The sequence below is a fragment of the Gossypium raimondii genome, chromosome 4, assembly GCF_025698545.1.
Source record: "Gossypium raimondii isolate GPD5lz chromosome 4, ASM2569854v1, whole genome shotgun sequence".
Classification (NCBI taxonomy): domain Eukaryota; kingdom Viridiplantae; phylum Streptophyta; class Magnoliopsida; order Malvales; family Malvaceae; genus Gossypium; species Gossypium raimondii.
This window is the reverse complement of record NC_068568.1, coordinates 26,491,326-26,515,788: the sequence shown is the minus strand read 5'-3', so window position 1 is coordinate 26,515,788 and position 24,463 is coordinate 26,491,326. Positions and strand designations below refer to the sequence as shown.

Sequence of the window (24,463 nt, the reverse complement as noted above, 5' to 3'; positions counted from 1 at the left end):
GAGTTTAATAGCAAGCTGGCCAACTTGATTCTCCAAATTCCTTAAAGTGGTGTCGTTTTTCACCATGTATGTCTTTACTAGATTCTCTAAGCTATTGGATGGTTCCACTTGGCTTGGTTTCTGAACTTGTTGGGGGAAACTAGGTAGCTGAGTTGGTCTAGGTTGGGCGTAAGTGTTACTAGTTCCAGCCCCTTGGTTACTCCAGGAAAAAAATAGGTGATTTTGCCACAATGAGTTATAAAAGTTGGATTGCAGTCCTTGCCTCCCTCGATTTTGGTTTTGGTTACCCATGTAGTATACGAATTCGGGGTTCAATGGACATTGTTCAAACAAATGTCCTTCCCCACAATACACACAGGCTATATTCTCAAATTGATTAGGTGGTTGGGCTGCAAAACTGTTAGACCCATTAGTAGTAAGAGTCTTAAGCATTGAGGATATTGAAGATACCTAAGATACGAGTGAAGTGAGAGCGTCCACTTCATGTATTCTAGTGACTCATCTCCCTGATGCTGCTCAATTGCCCATTGATAATTTTTGCTGGCAATCCTCTCAATGATTTCGTAAGCCTCATTATAAGACTTAGAAAGGAGAACACCATTAGTAGAGGCGTCCACTATCAACCTCGTGTGAGCGTTGAGAGCATTATGGAATGTCTCAAGTTGAATGCAATGTGTGATTTCATGATGAGGGCACTTTCCTAATAACTCTTTGTACCTTTCCCATGCCTCATACAGGGACTCATCATCCATTTGTTGGAAGGCAGTGATCTCTTTCCTCAACTTGGCATTCTAGCTCGACCAGAAATACTTCATGAGGAATCTCTCGACTAACTCTTGCCATGTAGAAATAGAGTTCGGTGGAAATGTGTTCGACCAGGCACGAACTCTATCCCTTAGTGAATATGGGAACAACTTCAATCGTAATGCATCTTCGGGTACTCCGACTAACTTGAAAGAATCGCTCACTTCTATAAATAGTCTTAAGTGAAGATGAGGATCTTCAGTAGGCATTCCACTGAATTGGCCCACAGTCTGAAGCATCTGGAACATGACTGGCTTCAGCTCAAATTGTTGTGCCTCGATTTCTGGTCTCCTAATACCCGAATAAAGATCGTTAAATACGAGCACGGCATACTGTCGTAAAGCTCTATCCCTATAATCAGTAATAAGGATAGGATTCTGAGCAAGGTTTTCTCTGTTTCCTTGATTCATATTCTCAAAGTTTATCTCTTTGATCCTTCTCTAGTTTGCTTGTCTTCTTCGCTGTCTAAATGTTCGTTCTATTTCAGGGTCTACAGGGAGTAAGTCGATAATCTGGTCAATACTCATAAACACCTACAATAATCACAGAAAGATTAAGTAAGTAATGATTTAAACAGGAAAATAAATAAACCAAAATGTAAAAACAGATTCACAAATAATGGCTTTTTTATAAAACAGTCCTCGGCAACAGTGCAAAAAACTTGGAACGACGAAAATGTGCAAGTGTACACAATCGCAACAAGTAATAAAGTGACAAGTAAATGTCGAGTTATTGTACCCACAGGGACTGTAAAAAAGAATATTGATGAAATTAATGTTTAAACACTTTGGTGATGGAAAATATTTTTGTTTAAAGATGATTAAAAACTAAGGGTTAACAACTAAGTAAAAAAATTAAAAATAAAAAGGTTCTAATGCACGATTCCAAATAAAGTTTAATCAAGATGATATAATTGTGTTGGATTAATTACATTCCTTTAACGTTGAACTATTAAACTTATGTTTATACTGCTACGAACAAATTCACGGCAACTCGGTAATTTGCTAACTACTGCTCATACATACATAATAAATTAATCAATCTCTTGAACATTTTTCAATGTCAATCCAAAAAGTTAATCAATCTCACAAGCATATAAAAGATCAAGTGAGGTAACAGGGTATTTCTACCTTGAAACAGTTTAATCACAATAATCTTGCAAGTTATGCAAGGCATATGTATTGCCAAATACAATGCTAAATTAACTTCAGCTACCTTAGAAGAATAAACATGCACTGATTAAGTATTGTGTCGGCTAATTACAATTTCAATACGATTTAATATTTAATTCATTAGTTATCTAACAATTAATATTGCAAGAATAACTTAGGCATGTTTTTACTTAATCAAGCATCTTACCAAGGCCTATAATAGCACAAACACAATTTCAATAATTCAAGCAGGCAAAATATAATCAACCCAACACAGATTAAATTCAAGATAGATTGATTAAAATAACCATTTCAATAGCATAAATATTCGTAAACATGTTTTTCAAAACAACAACAAAATTTAAAGAGATAGGGAACAATAAGCAAATCCGGTGTTTCTCCATGGCTTGACTGAGTTCTCCATTCTTCGTTCTCTGCTGTCCTCGGCTATCAAGGTGGCTTATGAACACTTTAATTGCTGCTAAACAATGGTTGATGAGGACCTCTTTTCCAAGAGAAGAAATTGGGACTTGAACAAAAGGGAAAATGGGAAGGAAAAGTTGAGAGAAAGTGTGAGAGAAGAAAAGAGAATGAGAGTGTGAGGGATGAGTTTAATGATCAGCAAGGGGTTGCTTTTATAGCTGATTGTGGCTGCTAAAAATATCAAATTCCACCATCCAAAGAGACCCCCTTGGCTGGCCACACACATGGCAAAGTTGAGAGATTCAACTTTCCTAAAAATAGCTTGGGGCAAATCCAAAAGGCCACATTTTTGGGAGGGGTTTGATTGCAGGGTTGAAAGTTCTTCAAGGGCTTCTTTGCAAGCTTATTTAGTCAGCTAAAATGCTGATTTGGGTCAGCATATGGACGGTTCTGGGTAGCCCAATTGGTGGCTGGTTCGGTTCACTAGATTCGGTTCATTCAATGCGGTTCAACTGAACCCTTTTTTTCCATAATTAATTAATAATAATTTATTTAGCCCAAATTAAATTGGGAATAAATTAAAATTAATTATATTATGAATTAACACACATTTTTTGACCATCTTAGGCTGGAAAAAAATTTGCATCGATGCTTCAAATTGCTTATCGATTTTATTCTTCTAGCAATATCTGCCGAGCCAATTTTCGGCCTTTGTGCGAATCTTTCGAAAATAGTCAAAATGAATCAAAATTAACTATAAAATTAATTAAAATTCATCATGTTCATATTTTTAACATAATTTAATTATTTTATAATATTTAATTTTTTTCGACAAGAATTGAACCGAAATATCATGATTTTAAGTTAAAAAGGGCATGTAAAAACACATAAAGTTTCATGTTTCTAGCCAACAAGCATTTCAACGGAAGTTGAGTGAAGATTAGAGGAATTTAGTCCACTTGTTATTAATAGTGTTGTATTGCCATCATCAGAAGGTGAGGTTAATATGCATTTTTAAGTCTTAGATTAAATAGAGGAGTAACACTGGGTAAGATATACGTTGAATTTTATTGCCTCGACAATCACCTATACTTTTACACCTTGTGAATACTTAGTATTATGCTGAAGATTCATGTTTTGGATCCCAGTTTATCATTATCATATTTTATTTTATTGTTTTCAAGTTATTGCATCGACAACTATCCTCTCAATTTATCTCGTTTATATCTAGTTATTGCACCGGCATTAATAGACAAAAGACTACCATCCATGTGGGATCAATATCTTATTGACTCACATCTGTCTACTATACTTACATTGATAGTGTACACTTGCATATCTTTTATTGATGTTAAACAGCCGATCAAATGGGCTAGTGAACAACATGCTAGTTTTGAAAAGCTCAAGGCACTACTAACCCAGACCCCCGTATTGATCTAAACCAAGTATGGTAATGATTATGTGGTTTACATTGATGCTTTTCATACAAGTTTTGGTTGTGTATTGATGGAAAACGGGAAAGTAATGGCATATGCTTCGAGGCAACTCAAATTGCATGAGTGTAACTATCCAACATATGACCTTGAATTGCCTGCACTGGTTTTTGCTCTTAAAATCTAGAGGCACTGCCTTTATGGGGAGAAGTGTGTCATCTACATAGCTCTTAAGAGTCTTAAGTGTTTCATTACTCAGAAAGAGTTGAACTTTAGATAGAGGGGTTGAATAGAACAACTTAAGGACTACGATTATACTATTGAGTACCATCTGTGTAAGGCTAATGTCTTGGCCGATGCATTGAGTAGAAAAATGATAAGTGAGTTAAGAGCAATGCTTGCTAGGTTGAGTTTTTTTTAGGATGGAGACTTATTTGCAGAATTACAAGTGTGACCTACTCTGTTGGATGAGATTAAGTTGAAACAGTTATCAGATACATTTTTAGCACCTCATGTAAAACTTATCAATGAGAGTAAGACTTTAGATTTTTCTTTTAATTTTGAAGGAGTTTTCTGCTATCATGAGAGATATTGTGTACCTTTAAGTTTAGATTTGAGACAACCTATTTTGAAGGAAACGTATAGTAGTCCTTATGCTATGTATCCAAGAAAGAGTAAGTTGTATCGGGATCTTCGTAAGTAGTATAGGTGGCAGGGACTTAAGCGTGATGTGACTGATTTTGTGGCAAGATGCTTGACAGGCCAACAAGTCAAGGCCAAGTACCAATTTCCTTTTGGTTGGCTCCCACCTATTCAAATTCTTTAGTGGAAATGAAAGCATGTCACCATGGACTTTGTTAGTGGCCTACCTTTGATGCCTTCTAAGAACGACTCCGTCTAGGTGATTGTTGATCGGTTGACTAACTTCGCCTATTTTCTACCAATTCGTACCGACTACTCATTATTGAGGTTAGCGAAGTAGTACATCTCTAAAATTTTGAGACTTCATGAGGTACCAGTTTCTATCATTTCTCATGGGGATCCTTGTTTGATGTCTCAAATTTGGAAGAAATTGCATGAGGCACTTGGTACGAGGTTGAACTTCAATATAGCTTTTCATTCGAAGTCTGATAGGTAGTCTGAGAGAATTATCAAAATTCTCAAGGATATGTTGGGAGGTTACGTGATTCATTTTTAAGGTAGTTAGGAGGAACATATGTCGCTCGCTAAATTCGCATATAATAATAACTTCCAGTTGAGCATTTAGATGGCTTCTTATGAAGATCTTTATGAATGCAAGTATAAGACACCTCTGTGTTGGATGGAATTTAGAGAGAAAAATTATTAAGACTCGGTTTAGTGCAAGAAACTGAGAATACTTTGAGGATTATCCAAGATCGCTTAAGAGCAACATCGAATTGACAAAAGTCTTATTCTGACTTTAAGAGGAAGGATATAAAGTTCAGTCTTGGTAATTGAGTCTTCTTTAAGGTTTTGCCTTGGAAGAAAGTGTTAAGGTTTGGACCCTATCGCATCGTTAAGAGAGATGGACTAGTTCCAGTTGAGGAGATTGATTTTTGTTTAGATTTTACATTTAATGAGGAACCAATACAGATTCTTGATTGTGAGGTCAAGGTTTTGTAGAGGAAACAAATTCCACTCATGCAGGTTTTGTGGACGAATCACGCTATAATGAGGTCACTTAGGAGTTAGAAGATTCGATGCGACAATAATATCCTCACCTTTTCACATTGATAACTATTGAAAAGAGTTGTATTCATTCCATTAGACTGGGTCAATCATCTGTACTTAAGTGAACTTAGTTGCATTTTAGGATATTATTTTAGTATTTTTAGAACGTTGCATAAGGGCTTGGACGGTGCTTAAATGTTATCAATAGTTAGTTTTAATTATCTGCGAGAAGGATTTGTTTGGTAGTAATTTACAGGTGTAGGATGAGGAACAAGAAGTAAAAGAGTGAAGGTTTGTCGTGACACAAGGTTGGAAAGTTTTTCAACATGGATGCCATGGCAATTCAAGAAGAAGACTAAGTCAACACTCAATGCATACCAGTTTCAGCTCAATTGTACTTGTACTAAAAAAATCTTCCTAAAAAAGTGGGAAGAAAATCATGGATTGTTTGATTTACCCTAGGGAATATGATTATAAAAGCCAAAAGAGGAAAACCTACATGGGGTAGACAACCAAAGGGAGGATCCTTGGGTGAACAATAAAAAGGGGAGATGCTTAGGAAAAAATAAAGGGTAACGACTAAGTAGAGTTGGGAAGAAGAAGACAGAGGCAGTCCCTCTCAGCCACCACAGGACACTCTGTTGCTGGAGTGTAGGCTGGATAAGAGAAAGCTATCATCCAGAAGTTCTTCCATTATTTCTTATTTCATGAATTGATTTGTTAAAACAGTGTTGAATGATATTTTGATTTTTTATTTTAATTGTCGAACCCTGAGTGAAATCTCATAGGGTTGGGATTACTAGATGAAACTCTTATTTTCTTTAATGAGTGAAGTGTAGATCTACTTTAATACACTATTTCATTCAATGGTTTTTACAGAATTGCATGTTTGCAAATTCTAGACATAGATGGATGTACAACAATTTCATTTAATTAATCTAATTTTAACAAGGTTAGGTTAATGAGATTGAAATTGAATGATATGAGCATGTGTTCGACCGAATACTTGTAGGAACCTCTAGACAAAGTATCATTCATACAGAAAAAAAAAAAACAAAGCAGTGCAGGGTACCATGCTAAAGGCCTATAGACATATATTGCTTAAGGCAATATAACTTGAGGTTTTTCTATCAAAAGAAGCATACAATTTTAGAAATCTACTGAGCAGTAGATTAAGTAAGGTTTTTTCAAGGCATGATTGTTAGTAAGGGCAAATTCTGGTAAGCTCGACCATCCAATTCAACATCGTAGACCCTCTATCTTCTATCCTTTGTCGTAGTATCTTTGCCATAGCATTCTTAGTTGTTTATTTAGTCATTCGCATATTATTCACGTAATTATTCTCATAATTGCCATTGTGTTTTTGCTATTGACTTGACATAGCATTTTCCATTATTTATTCGTTACACATATTACACACATCATTATTCTTTTAAATTACTGCTGCAGTCTTATTGTTATTTTTGCCATAACATTAATCGTATTTTAGTATAATAATTTGACCAATTTTATACCTAACTTATCCCTGTGGGGACAATCTCACTCATCACTTTATTACTTAATTCGACATCTATACATGCACAATTCGAATATCATTTCACATGCGACAAGTTTTTGGCGCCATTGCTAGGGATCGACAATTTGATGAAAGTTGGTTTGGTTATTTTACTTAATTCCACTAGATTTAATTAATTTAGTTGTTTTGAATTTCTACAGGTTTGCTGTTAGGGCATGAGTAGAGGCATTCCTACTAATGAAGAGATCCATTTGACCTAAAGATCGAGAGAACTTTGAAAAGAAGGAGAAAAGAAGTGCGTAACATGGCTAGGGACAGGAATGATCTTGTTCTAAAAGATCCATTAAATCCAAATGGTCAGGATGTTAATCTTCCTATTCATTGCGTGATAGATGACCGAGATAGGCCAATTTCTAAACATGTTGTGCCGAATTTGGATCATTTGAATCCAAGGATAGTTAGACCACACATTCAAGCTCAGCATTTTGAATTGATATTAGTAATGTTTTAGATGTCAAAAACAGTTGGACAATTCAGTAGGTTGCCTACTGCCACAATTGCATTTAAGACTCTTTCTAGAAGTCTTTTACTCATTTAGACAATAGTGTGTTCATGAAGATGCCTTGAGACTTAAATTGTTTCCATATTCCTTAAGAGACCGAACAAGAGCGTGACTAAATGTTTTCTCTTCGAGGATAGTAGCATCATGAAATGATCTTTACTAGAGGTTTTTGTTATGGTATATTCCACCAAACAAGAATGCCAATCTTCGACATGACATCACATCTTTCTGACAAACAGAGGATGAAACGTTGTATAAAGCTTGAGAATGATTTAAAGAAATACTTTGGAAATGTCTGATGCATGGATTCCAAGACTAGACACAGATAGAGATATTTTATAATGGAATGAATTTGCTGGTAACTGTCGTTATGACCACCGAATTTAATTCCTCCACTCAACCAATATTAACTGGTAATATAGAGTAAGTACAGGATCGTCCCACGGAGAAGCTTGCAACAAATCTATTTGAAGTGATTTAAAATTAAAGTAATGTAAAAACATGCGAAATAAAAAGGAAAAGTGGGGGGGTTTATGTGTTACGATTGATAAAAATAATCTCAAATAACAAATAAGCTTTGGCTCGAATTTAAACCGATGAGAAGAAAATATCAAGAGAAGAATAATGCTTAGTTATTGACGCCAGAATCCACCCAAAGACAAGTCGATTGAAACACGAAATTAAGAAATCAAATTAGCAAAAAGGTGAAAAAATCGCCACTTAAGCAATTCCTTATCCCTAGTAAATTGTTCAATTAGAGAATGTTCGTGATTGAAACCTTCCTTTAATTATCTCGTATCGACTTTGTTAAAGGAATTTAAGAGATTTAGAGGCTTCACTTGCCTTAACCAAAGAAAATCCACCAATGGTTTCTACGATTAAATCCAAGTTGTTTTAATTAGTCGGCAAATTAATTATCACTAATTCTAAGCTTAATTGAGAAATTCGATTTCTCAATTTGCACTTAACTCGATTATAAGAAAATTCCCAAATTAATTAGGTGATCACTCCAATGAGTTAGAAAATTCCTTGGAAAATAAAACCAAACAACTCAAGAGTGCCGAATTTGATTTGATAACAAAATAATTTTTTCAAAGTACTAGTGCGGTTTGAAAGTGTCGACTTAAGCTTAACTAAACTAGCCTCTCATAGCTAGCAAAACGAACACGAATCCATTGAAAAGAACATGAATTACAAACCGATTCTTGGAAGGCAAAGTTCTTCAAGTCGTCCGATTTCCTTCTCCTAATTAGCTGAATTTTCTAGTTGCTACTCTAGCTCCTTGATCGGATTTGTCGCCCAATTTTTAGAAAATTCGCTTGCTTGAATCACGCCTTTCCTATCTCATTGTTCTTTCTCTAAATTTTTTCTCTTCTCCCTTTTCTTCACCGCTATCATCTCTATTTATGGGATAATAACCTCCAATCAATTCAAAATTAAAATCAATCTTATCCCCTTTTCCTTAGCCTTACCCGTCGATGAAAATAGCTTGACTTAGTAGAGTTTTAATTCAACTCTTCAATGCCGATTTGGCTTCCAATTGTTTAAACTAGAGTCGACCATCGATTGGCATGAAGGAAATAATAATTCCTTCTTAATTTTGTCGAATGTTTGGCTTCCAATTGGACCGATCGCTCTTCCATTGTTTGTTTAATTCATTCTACTCTTGTTTTTTTATTGGACCGAATTTTTGCCGCCAATTAAATTTCAATTCCTTCACCAAAGATATGATCAACATTCAGCAGACTTAATCATTCCAATTTGAGCTCATACGAAATCCAAATGTCATTCACCTGCACATGACTTAAAATTTTAACATTAAATAATTGAATTGGAGCTAAAAAAACATTATTACGGCATGGGATGTTCTTGCTGTAATTTAAACTAATTCGACATTCAATTTCTCAAAATTTAATCAATAATTTAAATAATTTAGTTGAATAACTTAAGCTCAAAATTGACCTTAACAAACTCCCCCATACTTAAGCCATTGATCGTCCCTGAGCAATCAAGTTTAAAAAAAAAATCAAGAAGAATTTCAGAAATATCAAGACTAATAAAGAGTTGTTGCATCGCTCATGCTTGGGATGAATTCCGAAATCATCAGTCAAGATTTTGGTTTATTCAAGAGAGGAAAATATAAAGGAAACTAATCACGCGTCTTTGATCAATTCTCACCTGAAAAGAATAGAATTGTTAACACTCTTCACTCATTGTGTTTAGGCTAGTATAATGCTCTCAAATTGAAATCAACCGTAATTAACCCCATAGGCTTGCTTGTCCATCTTACCTTAACATAAAACATAAAATTTCATAAATATAATCGAGACCAAATTATGGTTGTAATGGGGCTGAGGTAATGTGCGATGGACGGAGGAATTTATTTGGATGGTGGAGCTAATTTTCTTAGACTAGTAATCGTCCTAAGTCATCAATTCTCTTATTCTCTCTTCGTCTTCTTTTTTTCTTTGTTTTCAATAATTCAAGAAGATAACTAAATCAATTAGCCTTTCATTGTTTCCATGTCCTTTGGTTCAACCGATCCATTCCCTTATGATCACATAACGCTACATTTATGAAATTTACTCGGAAGGTCAGTAACTTGTCGCTTCTTTCTCACAAAATCAGCCTTTAATTACCAACTAAACATCACCCAAAATTGGCCATATGTCGAAATCGGGATGAACTTCCGGACTAAATTAACTAGCCTAAAAGGTGAGTGGATTCGCTTTGGCTTAATTTCGGAGGTACATAAAAATGGGAAATTAAGGCTTCAAATTGGCTAACTAATTGGAATAATGTCAAGGTTGGTTTTTTTATTTTTTATTTTTTATTTTTTTATAGGTACTTGTGGGTTAATTCCTATAGCCTCTTGAATCATATTTAATGGAAATCAAATGTATTACTATCCTTAATAAGATCTAAAGCAAGTTCTAAGGTAATTGATAGCCGATAACAATAACCACACATGAATGAATAATAACCTCTCAAGTTGGCATGGATGTCCCAACTTATGCTCTAGGCTCAAATTCCTCACAAGGACCACATAATTGATCAATTGAGCAGATTAATTTTAAATTTTTTTTTGAGTTAATACTAACCAAAATCAATTAATTGAAAACAAAATTTAACCCAACCAATCGACATACAACCACCCCAATCAGCTTGAATTCATGAAATACATCTTCATTCTTTTAGTTAAATATTTTTCTAAAGGAAATTCGACAAGACTTATTCATGAAAGTTGCAAGCATCAAATATGTTAGAAAATCAATAAATTGATTCTCCCCCATACTTAATGTTTGCATTGTCCCTAATGTAAAAGAAAAATTTGAAAATTAAAATTAACTTAATGGAAAGAAACAATAATGGTAAAGAAAACTCCCCTGAATATGTGGGTTGCCTCCCACAAGCGCCTTTGTTTTAAGTCGGTGGCTCGACATCACACTTCTCATGGATCCTCAAGATTGATCTCCTCCAACCAAGTTGCTTGCTCTCCTTCATGAAAATGTTTCAACCTGTGACCATTCACTTTGAAAATTTTATTAGTTTCGAGGCTCCTAATTTCGATTGCCCCATGATGATGCACCTCGGTTATTATAAATGGACCAAGCCACCTTGATTTTAACTTACCAGGAAACAATTTAAGCTTAGAGTTAAAGAGTAGTACCTTTTCCCCCACCTTAAATTCTTTGCGAATCAACTTTGAGTCGCGAAATGCCTTCGACTTACCCTTGTAGATGACCGAATTGTCATATGCTTCTAGGCGCAACTCCTCTAATTCTTGCAGCTTCAACTTGCGCTTTTCACCTGCCAAATTATAATCCAAATTGCACTATTTAACAGCCCAGAATGATTTATGCTCAAGCTCAACGGGAAGATGACATGCCTTCCCAAAAACAACCCTGTAAGGTGACATCCCAATTGGCGTTTTGTAAGCCGTTCAATGCCCACAATGCCTCATCTAACCTTTGACTCCAATCCTTCCTATTGGGCTTAACAATTTTCTCTAAAATTCCCTTGATCTCTTTGTTACTACTCTCGGCTTGCCCATTGGTTTGAGGGTGATAAGCTGTCGACACTCTGTGGGTGACGCCAAATTGTGCAAATAAAGCTTTCAAGGTTCTATTACAAAAATGTGTTCCCTTGTCACTAATTATAGCCCTTGGAACCCCATATCTATTTAAAATGTTGGTCTTAAGACATTTCACCACAGTTTTAGCATCATCGGCCCTAGTTGGGAATGCTTCTACCCATTTCGACAAGTAATCAACACAAACAAGAATGTATAGATAACCGAAAGAAGAAGGAAAAGGCCCTATAAAATCAATACCCCATACATCAAATATATCACAAACATAAAAATTATGTAATGGCATTTGATTTCGGCTACTTAAATTGCCGGTTTTTTGACATGATGCACATGTTTTACAAAATGCATATGAATCTTTATGAATAGTCGGCCAAAAAAAACCACACTCAAGTATTTTATGAGCTGTTCGCTTAGGCCCAAAATGTCCCCCACCTTCTCGAGAATGACAAAAATTAAGCATCGACTCTATCTCACGATCATCGACACAACGCCTAATTATTTGGTCACTACAAAATCACCAAAGATATGGTTCTTCCCATAAGTAAAATCGGGCTTGACTTCTAATTTTTTCTCTTAAATGTCTAGGTGCATTCGTAGGGAACTCTTTAGTCACTAAATAGTTTACTATGTCGGCATACCATGGTAAAACACTAGACAAACTATAAAGTCGCTCATCGGGAAATAAATCACTCGGCTCATCCCTCAAAATTCCAGTCTCTATCCTACTCAAATGATCGGCCACAAGATTCTCCTTACCTTTCTTATCATTAATTTCCAAGTCAAATTCCTACAAAAGCAAAATCCATCTTATTAACCGGGGCTTAGCTTCTTTTTTATGCAACAAATATTTAAGAGCACCATGGTCAGAAAAGACAACAACTTTGACTCCTAGCAAGTATGCTCTAAATTTTTCTAAGGCAAAAACAATGGCATAGAGCTCTTTCTCGATCGTGGTATAATTGCATTGAGCTGGGTTCAATAGCTCGCTAGCATACCTGATAATATAAGACTCTTTACCATTTCTTTGTCCCAAAGCCGCACCAACAGCCTTATCACTGGCATCACATAAAATTTCAAAAGGTAATTCATAATTCGACCCTTGTATGATAGGGGCTGTGATCAATTTCAATTTCAATTCATCAAAAGATTTTCTGCAATTCTCACTAAATTCAAATACGACATCTTTACCGAGCAATGCACATAAAGGTGACGATATCTGCGAAAAATTATTGATGAACCGACGGTAAAAACCTACATGACCCAAGAAGGATCGAATTCCTTTCACAGTACCTGGATAAGGTAGATTTTTAATTACCTCGACTTTGGCTTGGTCGACTTCTAAACCTTTAGCTGAGACGATATGCCCCAATACTATGCCCTTTTCAACCATGAGGTGACATTTCTCAAAATTTAATATCAGGTTAGTCTCAATGCAACGCCTAAGAACTAACACAAGATGATGCAAACATTGATCAAATGAATCACCATAAATCATAAAATCATCCATGAACACCTCCATTAAATGTGAAATAAAATCTAAAAATCTGCTCGTTATACCTCTTTGAAAAGTAGCTGGTGCGTTGCACAATCCGAAAGGCATTCTCTTGAAGGCGTACGTTCCAAATGGGCAAGTGAAGGTGGTCTTCTCTTGATCCTCAGGTGCAATAGGTACCTGCAAATAACCTGAATAGCCATCTAAAAAACAAAAATGTGAGCGACCAGCTAACCTTTCTAACATTTGATCTATGAATGGAAGGGGGTAGTGGTCTTTTTTAGTGGCTTTATTCAGTTTCCGATAGTCTATACAAACCCGCCAACCATTCTGCACTCTCGTAGGAATCTCTAAACCTTCCTCGTTAGTAACTATTTTAGTTCCTCCCTTCTTAGGTACAACATGAATTGGACTTACCCACTTTGAATCGGCTATGGGATAAATGACATCGGCTTCCAACCATTTCAAAATTTCAGTCTTAACTACCTCCATCATTGGTGGATTCAATCGGCGTTGAGGGTCTCTTTTGGGGACTGAATCTGGTTCCAAAGCTATCTTGTGGGTACACAAAGTCGTACTAAGTCCCTTAATGTCGGCTAGTGTCCAACCGAAGGCTTCCTTATGCTCCCTAAGAACTCTAAGTAGCTTAGATTCTTGCATCTCGGTTAAGGCATTCGACACTATCAATGGTAGAGTTTGATTTTCCCCCAAATAAATGTACTTCAAATTTTCGGGCAGCTCTTTTAACTCTAATTTAGGTGGCGCGATCAGTGAAGGAACCTGCTTACCAGTCACCATAAGATTAGGGAGAATCGGCTTGAATCGTGTCAATTTGGGTGAGTCTAAAGCACAAACTGAGTCAATTAAAGAATCAGAAATGATAAATTATTGCTTGTCGACATCAAAAATGCTCTTAGCGAGAACGCTTTTCAACTCGTCTTCTTCCCCTAATTCATAGACATCTTGAACAAAATTGTCAATTACATCAAGAGTAAATACAGAATTAATATCAGTGGGATATCTCATAGCATCAAATATATTGAATTTAATAATCTCACCATCAAATTCCATTGTTAAATTCCCTTTATGCACATCAATTTTCGTTCTAGCTGTCTTAAGGAAGGGTCTACCTAAAAGTAAGGGTACATCAACTGAGTTATCACTAGCTCCCATGTCTAAAACATAAAAATCAGCTGGAAAAACTAACTCATTCACTTGCACTAGAACATCTTCTAAAACGCCATCAGGATAGGCATTACTTCTATCTGCAAGTTGTATTATCAGTCCCGTGTCTTTTAATGCACCTAATTGAACCTTATCATAGATACTACTAGGCATTACATTAATAGAAGCACCCAATTCAAGCATAGCTCTATCAAGTTTAAGGTCTCCTATCTTACAAGGTATCGAAAACATTCCAGGATCTTTACATTTAATAAGAAGTTTCATTTGAAATACCGCAGAGACATTTTCGCCTAGACTAATCTTCTCATTTCCAATTAATTTCCTTTTAGATGTGCACAATTCTTTTAAAAACTTAGCATATCTAGGCACCTGTTTAATTGCATCAATCAATGGAATATTAACTTGTACCTTACGGAAAGTCTCAAGAATTTCGGTATTGACGTCGTCTGATTTTTCCTTCCTCAAACGCTGTGGAAATGGCGCCTTCGGTACATAAGATCGAGGTTGGTTATTATCGTTCTGACCTACTTGTGCTCGAAGCTCGGGAACCCTCGTTTCCTGCTCAAAATTTGCTGCATCATGCAAAACAGTGGACTGTTGTCAATGTGATTTACCTACTTCCTTTGGAGCTGCTTGCGACGGTTGTAAATCCGCTTTTGGCAAGGCTGAATTTCCCTCTTCAATATCACTAAACCGGACCTTTCTTACCTCAGTTTCATCTTCCTCATTACTGTTTTGGCCCTTCTTTAGTATCGATCTCAACTCCTTGCCACTTCGCAAGGTTATAGCACTGACATTATCCCTTGGATTTGCCACAGGCTGTGATGGTAACCTATTATTTACCTGTGCTTGCAAGTTCCCAAGATTAACGTCGGTCGACGAGGCTCTGGTTTGCAACTGCTTCACTGCCGATTCCAAAGACTAAAATCTTCCATCGGTTTCCTTCTTCTGGTCAGCCATCATTTTCATCATTTGTTCAAGCATGGTATGGGTCTTACTTTCAGCACTAAGATTTTGATGGCTGGGTTGTTGCTGTGATGAATTATATTGTCGAGAATTTTGCTGCTCGAATCCCGGAGGTGTGGCTCAGTTTTGATATCTGAGATTGGGGTGGTCTCTCCATCCCTCATTATAGGTAACTGAATATGGATCATACCTTCTCTGATTTGGAAAGACGGCATTTGCTTCCCCTTCCTGTAATGTTCGACACATATCTATGGTATGTCCTTCCAAACAACAAATGCCACATAATGAAGCTTTCGCATTACCTCCAGTCATCAATTTACTTACCATAGCCGTTAAATTAGCTAACTAAGCCTCCATTATACTCGACTGGCCCTCATCCATTCGTTTCCCAAGTCGGATCTCCTGAGACCAAATTACTGTGTATTTTGTGCCATATTAGCAATCAAATTCCGGGCTTGTTCAGGAGTTTTATCAACCAAAGCACCTCCACTCGCTGCATCGATCATTCCTCGATCTTGTGGTGTCAATCCTTCATAAAAGTATTGCACTAAGAGCTGCTCACTAATCTGATGCTGTGGACAACTCGCACATAGTCGTTTAAACCTTTCCCAGTATTCATATAATGACTCACCTCCCAGTTGCTTAATTCCACAAATTTCCTTCCTGATTGATCCTATTCTTGATGCCGAAAAATACTTCTCAAGGAAAGCCTTATGTAACCCTGTCCAAGTTGTGAATGAACCTGGTGGCATGTAATATAACCAGTCCTTTGCCAAACCTTGTAACGAGAAAGAGAAAGCTCGGAGCTTGATTTGTTCCTCTTCAATGCCATCTGGCTGCATAGTTGAACAAGTAATTAAAAATTCATTAATATGACGGTAAGGGTCCTCACCTGGTAACCCATTGAATTTTGGCAACAAGTTAAGGAATCCCGAATTAAGCTTTAATGGCTTATCAAGGGCAGGATACGTGATAGATGGTGGTTGCGCAGCCAAGTTAGGAGCGGCCAATTGCTTCAAAGTCTGGTTAGCCATGTTGATATCCTCTGAAATGTTAGGCTCAATGTGGGAATTGAAATGTTCAACTTGCTGGCCGGTGGTGTTAACAAGAAACTCCAATGTTCGTCGTCCACTTCTTAATAACATATACTAAAGGGTCTAATCTACCTGCAAAGACAAAAACAAGAAAACAAAATAAGTTCTGAAAAATCAAATAAATTTGACTATGTCGCTTCCCCGGCAACGGTGCCAAAATTTGGTAGCTGTCATTATGACCACCGAATTTAATTCCTCTACTCAACCAATATTAACTGGTAATATAGAGTAAGTACAGGATCGTCCCACGGAGAAGCTTGCAACAAATCTATTTGAAGTGATTTAAAATTAAAGTAATGTAAAAACATGCGAAATAAAAAGGAAAAGTGGGGGGGTTTATGTGTTACGATTGATAAAAATAATCTCAAATAACAAATAAGCTTTGGCTAGAATTTAAACTGATGAGAAGAAAATATCAAGAGAAGAATAATGATTAGTTATTGACGCCTTAATCCACCCAGCACAAGTCATTTGAAACCTGAAATTAAGAAATCAAATTAGCAGCAAGGCTGAAAAAAATCGCTTACGAAGCAATTCCTTATCCCTAGTAAATTGTTCAGTTAGAGAACGTTCATGATTAAAACTTTCCTTTAATTATCTCTATGTCGACTTTGTTAAAGGAATTTAAGAGATTTAGAAGCTTCGCCTTGCCTTAACCAAAGAAAATCCACCAGCGGTTTCTACGATTAAATCCGAAGTTGTTTTAATTAGTTGCGGCAAATTAATTATCACTAATTCTAAGCTTAATTGAGAAATTCGATTTCTCAATTTGCACTTAACTGATTATAAGAAAAATTCCCAAATTAATTAGGTGATCACTCCAATTGAGTTAGAAAAATTCCTTGGAAAATAAAACCAAACAACTCAAGAGTGCCAAATTTGATTTGATAACAAAATAATTTTTTCAAAGTACTAGTGCCCTTGTTTGAAGTGTCGAACTAAGCTTAACTAAACTAGCCTCTCATAGCTAGCAAAATGAACACGAATCCATTGAAAAGAACATGAATTACAAACCGATTCTTGGAAGGCAAAGTTCTTCAAGTCGTCCGATTTCCTTCTCCTAATTAGCTGAATTTTCTAGTCGCTACTCTAGCTCCTTGATCGATTTTTGGCCCAATTTTTAGAAAATTCGCTTGCTTGAATCACGCCTTTCCTATGTCTTTGTTCTTTCTCTCAATTTTTCTCTTCTCCCTTTTCTTCACTGCTATCATCTCTATTTATGGGATAATAACCTCCAATCAATTCAAAAATTAAAATCAATCTTATGCCCCTTTTCCTTAGCCTTACCGTGGCATGAAAATAGCTTCACTTAGTAGAGTTTTAATTCAACTCTTCAATGCTGATTTGGCTTCCAATTGTTTAAACTAGAGTCGCCACCGCTTGGCATAAAGGAAATAATAATTCCTTCTTAATTTTGTCGCATGTTTGGCTTCCAATTGGACCGATTGCTCCTCCATTTTTGTTTAATTCATTCGCCCATTGTTTTTTTATTGATTTGAATTTTTGCCGCCAATTAAAATTCAATTCCTTCACCAACATATGATCAACATTCAATGCACTTAATCATTCCAATTTGAGCTCATACGAAATCCAAATGTCATTCACCGCACATGACTTAAAATTTTAACATTAAATAATTGAATTGGAGCTAAAAAACATTATTACGACATGGGATGTTCTTGCTGTAATTTAAACTAATTCGACATTCAATTTCTCAAAATTTAATCAATAATTTAAATAATTTAGTTGAATAAGTTAAGCTCAAAATTGAACTTAACATTTGCATACTAGGATGGTAGTTGATGGCTCCGCCAATGGTACTTTATTGGATAAATATTACAATGTAGCATATGAGATTTTGGAAAACATAGCCAACAATGATTATCAATTTCTGGCCACGCAATTTGGAACTGACAGGAGAGCTGCTGGCACCATTGGAACTTGATGCAATCACTTTATTGACTCTCCAGGTATCATCTTTAACTAACATGATCAAAACAATTAAAAGGCCAACTACAATGCAGGAGATAAAAGGAACCAAGCTAGCGTGTGTTTATTATGGTGAAGACTATGTGTTTGATGAATGCCCATCAAATCCAACATCTGTGTACTACATGGGTAATTTTAACTAGAATAATGACCCCTATTCCAACACCTACAATCTAGGGTGGAAGTAGCATCCGAATTTTAGTTGGAATAATCAAGGTGCGGGAATTTAAACAATGTTGTGAGACATAATGTTAATAGTGCACCACCTGGTTATAATCATCCTATGCCGAGGCAAAATGTTCAACAGGGACAAGCATTGTCTTCTACCTCCATTAAAGCCTTGCTGAAAGAGTATATTGCCAAGAATGATGCTGTAATTCAGAGTCAGACTTCATCCTTCTGAGCTCTTGAGAATCAAGTGGGGAAAATAACGAATGCTTTAAATTTGAGATTGCAAGGAGCTCTACTAAGTGATACCAAGAACTCGAGACCACAAGAGAAGGAACAGTGAAAGGCCATCACTTTTAGAAGTGGAACTGAACTTAATGACGTTGCTCAAGATGCCATGGAAGGAGAGGATAACTCAAATAACAACCATGTTAAGATCCTAGAGCCATCTGAAAAGTACACTATAGTTGAAAAGGCTATGAAAAATATTGCTACAGTAGAATCAGATCGTGTTGCTAACAAAAATGCCACAGCAAAACAATATCAGCAACTTGAAGGATGATGACCTCCACCTTTTCCTTAGCGATTCTAAAATTCTAAACAGGATGTTTAGTTCGAAAGATTTTTGAAGGTCTTGAAGCAACTCCATATCAATATATCGTTAGTAGAAGCTTTGGAGAAAATGCCGAATTATGTGAATTTATGGAAGATAAAGTAACATTGAAGTGTAGATTAGGAGAATTTTACGCTATTGCTCACACTGAAGGGTGTACGGCAATGTTGATGAATAAATTACCTCCGAATTGGAAGGACCCAGGGAGTTTCAATATCCCATGTTCAATTGGAAATCATTATGTTTGTAAGACAATATGTGATTTAGGAGCAAGTGTAAATCTACTACCTATGTCTATTTTAAGGAAGCTGGAAATTGGAAAAAGAAGACCTACCACGGTTACGTTGTAACTGGCAGATCGATACAATGCACATATTGAAGGTAAAATTCAACATACTAGTAAGTGTTCATAAATTTATTTTGCAGTAGATTTCCTTATTTTAGAATGTGAAGCTGACAAAGATGTGTCAATTATTCTTGGAAGGCCTTTTCTTGCTACAAGTAGGACATTAATTGATCTACAGAAAGGTGAAATAACCATGAGGGTAAATGATCAACAGATTACTTTCAATGTATTTGATGCCTTGAAGTGTGCTAATGAGAATGAAGAATACCACACCATTGGGTTGATAGAAACAGCAGTGGAGGAAGAGTTCACAAGATTTTGCCACGGTAATTTTAGTAGTGATGAAGACTCACTTGAGCGGAGTAATGCAATAATTTTTCCTAATGATCACTACTAGGGTGCTCATGTGGATCGTGACAAACAATCCATTGATCTCCGAGATGTTTAACTTCAACATCTTAATAATTCTTTTTATTTTTATTTCATTTTTTTGATTTAATTTCTTTTAGCTACTTCATTTGCTTTGTTTAATGAACTTTATTTCTTTTGTATTGCAAGTACTTTTCGTCATGTCTTGATGACGGTAAGGAGGTCGAGCCAGACGCTGCCCATTGGCCTGTTAGATTTATTTCCCAAATACTTGGGTATTTACTGAAGAGGAGGGCATACCACTCAATTTATTGAAGAGGTCGATGCACTATAAGCATAGTGCATGGAAGTCCACCCGCTGCAATTAAAGTACCAAAATTTTTACTCCAAGCTTGATAAGTTTTTATTTCTCTAATACATCATTATATATATGTTCTTACATTCAAGATTCATATATGTACATGCATTGAGGACAATGCATCCCTTAGGTTTGGGGGTGTATTGTGCATCTAAATTACATTAAATATTTAGTTGAGCATTTTGTTTTAGTATTTTTTTTGTTCATTTGTCATTCATTTTTTCCATGGAACACATGACTCCCAGGAATTGTTTAGACAGTGATGAGTGTGTTTTTCTTGTGATGTTCGATGAGGAGCTTAATTCTTCAATAAACTTAGAAAGTTGTGACAATAGATTAGGTGGTTTTAGCTTAGGATAGTTTGCTTGTAAATTTATCCCTAAAATTAGGATGTCCTAATTTCAATTACAATTGATCTATAGTAAGTTTATTTTGATAAACTTAGAGACTCTTGAAGCTAACCTCAGTCTAATGGCAATACTCAATAATGAATAAAGTGACAATGTTTAAGAAAATTCAAGAAAAATATTCCATCAAATACTCCAATGCTTAGAACTGCTGAGTAGGTCAGCAACATTGTGTTGTTGAATAGAAAAGCAGGGTTGAGTAAGAGTGTGTCAAAAAAACATAAGTAATAGTTTAGGGGCACTCACTATAGCATTAGGCTGAGTAGCTAAGGGGTAGTTGTTTGTTCCATACATCTTTTTACTCAAAAGCCTTAGTGATACGACCTGCCTCGGTGTTGAGTCGAGTCGTATTTGAGTTGCCCGATCATCGATGAGAAAGTTTCGTTCGGTTTCAAAAATGGATGAATTTTGGTTAAGTATGGAATTATATGTTGGAATAAGTTCAAGGTGGCTAAAAGATAGATGGAATTTAGATGGAACAACTTCGGAAGGGCTCGGTTTAACAAAGAAGTAGGATAGAAAAAGTAAGTTATGGAGATGAATAATAGAACTTAAACATCCAAAAATATTCGATACTATAACGAGTATTGCCCCAAATCTTATATGGTTTAAGGTGATAGTTGGGAATAGGTTGATGGACCTTGACCCGTTACTTTGCAAAGTAGGAACCAAAGGTATATTTAGATGGATGAACGCCATACCAAGGTTGGTGATAAGTTCAGAGACAAGTTCAGAATGACACCACTAGCTCACTAGATAAGTCACTCGAGACTTGTACGAAATTGGAGAGGAAGTTAACCTCACAGAAACAAAGTTTCATTAAATGAATTGGCAAAAGTTTAGTAAAAGTCCCTTTACAGAGGCTGATTTCATCTATTTATAGTGCTAAAATAGGCTGGCAAAATGGTCACAAACATTCAACTTAATGTGCCATTTAAAAAAAACTGAAATAAAACTCAAGTCTTTTCACATTTTTGAGCCAAATAACTCCATTCTTGAATTCACTTCAATTTAGCCGAATGAATGACTTTAATTGCTTGAAAAATGACTCTTGAGTTAGCCCGTGGCCAGCCGAATACACACCAACTTATTAACCAGCTCCTTAGTGGTATCTGAATGCTTGAATTAACTTTTGAAATCGCAAAAATGGGCTGGTAGTTTAAAAGGTTGCTGCCAAAATTTAATACATGATATAATACTCCTTAAAACCTCCTTAAATGATGTATAAACATCTTTTGTAACAGCCCCTTTACTTTGTAACTGAAAATGACTTGAACAGCCACTTTATTTAATTTGTAACAACCTTGAATTGTAACAGTTATAAGCTGAATAGACACCTGCGATAAACACATTAAAATGAACTTATTAAACATATCAAATATAAATACTTAAATAAATGAGCTAAACATATGCATCAATTATTCCAAAGAATTAGTTAATTAAAGAAGCATACACTTAAACTCATGCATCTATAAATAATCCTAGTAACTAGATTAATTAAGAGCAACACTTATTAAATAAAGTTCAACAAAAACACTTATTAATTAAACTACAATGAGTTGAATAAATGTCTAGCAACTCATTTATTAAAGTAAGATGCTTAAATGCATGGTTTGAAATGCAAACTAAATGAGTTACTTAATGCAAGACTTAATTTAATGATACAGACTTAAACTAACATGCAAGTTACATAATGCATGACTTTATTAAATGCGGAACACATATTAATGATGTGCAAACTATGACATAATTAAAAACACAAACTAAAATAACAAAAATTTAATGAACCAAAGTCCTTATTTTCCAACAGCCAAATTGATAAACAGAAATTAAAAGATTCATTTTGCACTTGGGCACCTCGAGTTTGGGCCAATCTCGGTGGCATCAAGTTGTGTCGTAACATGATGCGGCCGGGATCGTATCATACCCTCCCTCTTGAAGACGATTTGTCCTCAAATCGGGCCACTTTCTCGCAAAAAATCTTTCAAGGTCACAAGCCCTTTGGTTGACAAATTTGACAGACTTCCGCCAAACAACCTGAAATTTGTGTATAACATGAAAATTACATTGGTTAATTACTTGCCCTCCCTCTTTAGGAAGGAACCATGTCAAAATGCCACCTACACGAAAATGAAATGGGTTAGTGGAAACTTAGATTGTAGGCTCAAAAATACTTGCTGTAATCTCAATTAAAAAATGAAACATTTGAATTGATGCCAGGATCAAAAACAAAAGTTGATTTTACCTTTCCGCAATGAGTTAACAATTTCTTCGTCGATGATATACCAGAATCAAGAAGCATTTGAGATTTATTTTTGGACAACAAAAGCCCATAACCTAAATCCTTTGAACAACGATGTAGAACCAAAGTTTTGATTTAGCATTTGCAACTTATCATAGTTCAATAACTTTGTTTTCAGATTTAAAGTCATAACATCAAGCAAGAACAAATGGGTCACACATCTATTCATAGAAAATTCAGAACGCTTGATTGCTTTCAAGAATGATCCAAAATAACAAAGTTTTCGATAGTTATAGTCTTGAAAATCAAAATCCATTGGTTCAAATCCCTCGATCAATAATAAAGAATAATAATCACGGGGATAAAAAATGTAGCTTTTACTTACCATCTCACATATGCGAAACAAAGAAGGAATGAGCAAACAACCATTCAAATAGTCAAACTTGTCACATTTCATCCCAGAAGACATGCTTAGGCAAGAGGATTTTGCACAAGAATTTGAGGGCTCCACAAAACCATCATAATCAAACAAATCAAGCTTTGCATGTGAATAACCCATAGCACACACGTCCAAAGTTTGCATATGCTGAATCAATCCAACATCAACAATAGATTGTTCAACACAGAGCACATCTAATAAACAATTCTTCATGCCTCAATTTACAACAAAATTATCTACCACAAGCGGAGTGTAACAGTTAGCGAAAACAAAATAAAGAGGTCTTTTGAAAGCTATGTCACTAGCCACTATCTCAACAGCATTCAACTTTAATTGTCGATTTTCAATATCATCGATGTGTCTCACTTCATCCACATACTGATCAATGCAACAATTATAATTAGCAAAATTTTCCTTGCCATCATTAAAATCAACCACATCAAGGTTTAGCTCTTTTCCAAAACCCACGTCATAATCAATGTCTTTACTATGAATCGAATAGGGTTGTTTAAAGGATATAGAAACCTGACCTTGCTTACGTTTAGGCAATTGTGGGTGGATGTGATTCTCGTTCTTACCTTTCTCGAGGAATCAAAATTGCCTCTCATCAGACAGGTATTGAAGCTGGTATTTGTCAATCGAATCTTCAAAAACTTGAAAAGAAACAACACGAGGAAAACTCACATGCTGGTTAGTGAAAACATTTCTCACTTTTTCTCACTCACTTTCTTCTTTTTATTTTGCTTCTTTTTCTAACTCATTTTCTTTTTCAATTTTCTCTTCTTTTTAACATTTTTGTTCAATCTCAATCTCGTGTTTCTTTTTCTTACTCTCACTCTTTTTTTTTCTTCTCTTGAGTTCGTTTAGTATCCGCTTATTTTCTCTTATTATCATCTCTTGTCTCTCTTTTCTTTTTATTTCTTTTTCTCTCATTTTCTCTTTAGAAGATGAACATAAAGCAAAGAAATCAGAATGAGATGTTTTTCAGCAGAGAGAAGGGGAAGAATCTACATATGAACCAAGTTCAACTCGTCGTGAATATTTCTCCGTGGATGATTGCCTTGACGCACTTGACGAGATATTTCTACTTTCTCGTGTGTCATCTCAGAAATTCTAAAACT

The 24,463-nt window shown here is 35.7% G+C and overlaps 1 protein-coding gene and 1 non-coding gene across 2 annotated transcripts; one reads left to right on the top strand and one right to left on the bottom strand.

The window, feature by feature from the left end:
- The first annotated feature begins 678 nt into the window (after positions 1-678).
- Positions 679-785, top strand: LOC128040839 (small nucleolar RNA R71). Its single transcript, XR_008195645.1, has one exon. It is a non-coding gene; the product is annotated as a small nucleolar RNA R71 (small nucleolar RNA).
- A 13,266-nt stretch (positions 786-14,051) lies between these two features.
- On the bottom strand, positions 14,052-16,462 carry LOC128040463 (uncharacterized). Its single transcript, XM_052629214.1, has 6 exons — positions 15,735-16,462; positions 15,508-15,577; positions 15,350-15,413; positions 14,966-15,256; positions 14,760-14,923; positions 14,052-14,651 (listed from the first exon to the last, which is right to left on the bottom strand). The coding sequence occupies exons 1-6, from the start codon at positions 16,460-16,462 to the stop codon at positions 14,052-14,054; spliced, it is 1,917 nt and encodes a 638-aa protein (XP_052485174.1).
- Between the last annotated feature and the right edge of the window lie 8,001 nt (positions 16,463-24,463).

Coding starts and splice junctions, on each gene's coding strand:
- LOC128040463 (XM_052629214.1), bottom strand. CDS start 16,462: ATGTTATTAAGAAGTGGACGACGAACATTGGAGTTTCTTGTTAACACC. Junction 14,924..14,965: donor AGCAGCTCCAAAGGAAGTAG/GTAAATCACATT, acceptor TGCATGATGCAG/CAAATTTTGAGCAGGAAACG. Junction 14,652..14,759: donor TTCTTGAGACTTTCCGTAAG/GTACAAGTTAAT, acceptor GGAAATGAGAAG/ATTAGTCTAGGCGAAAATGT.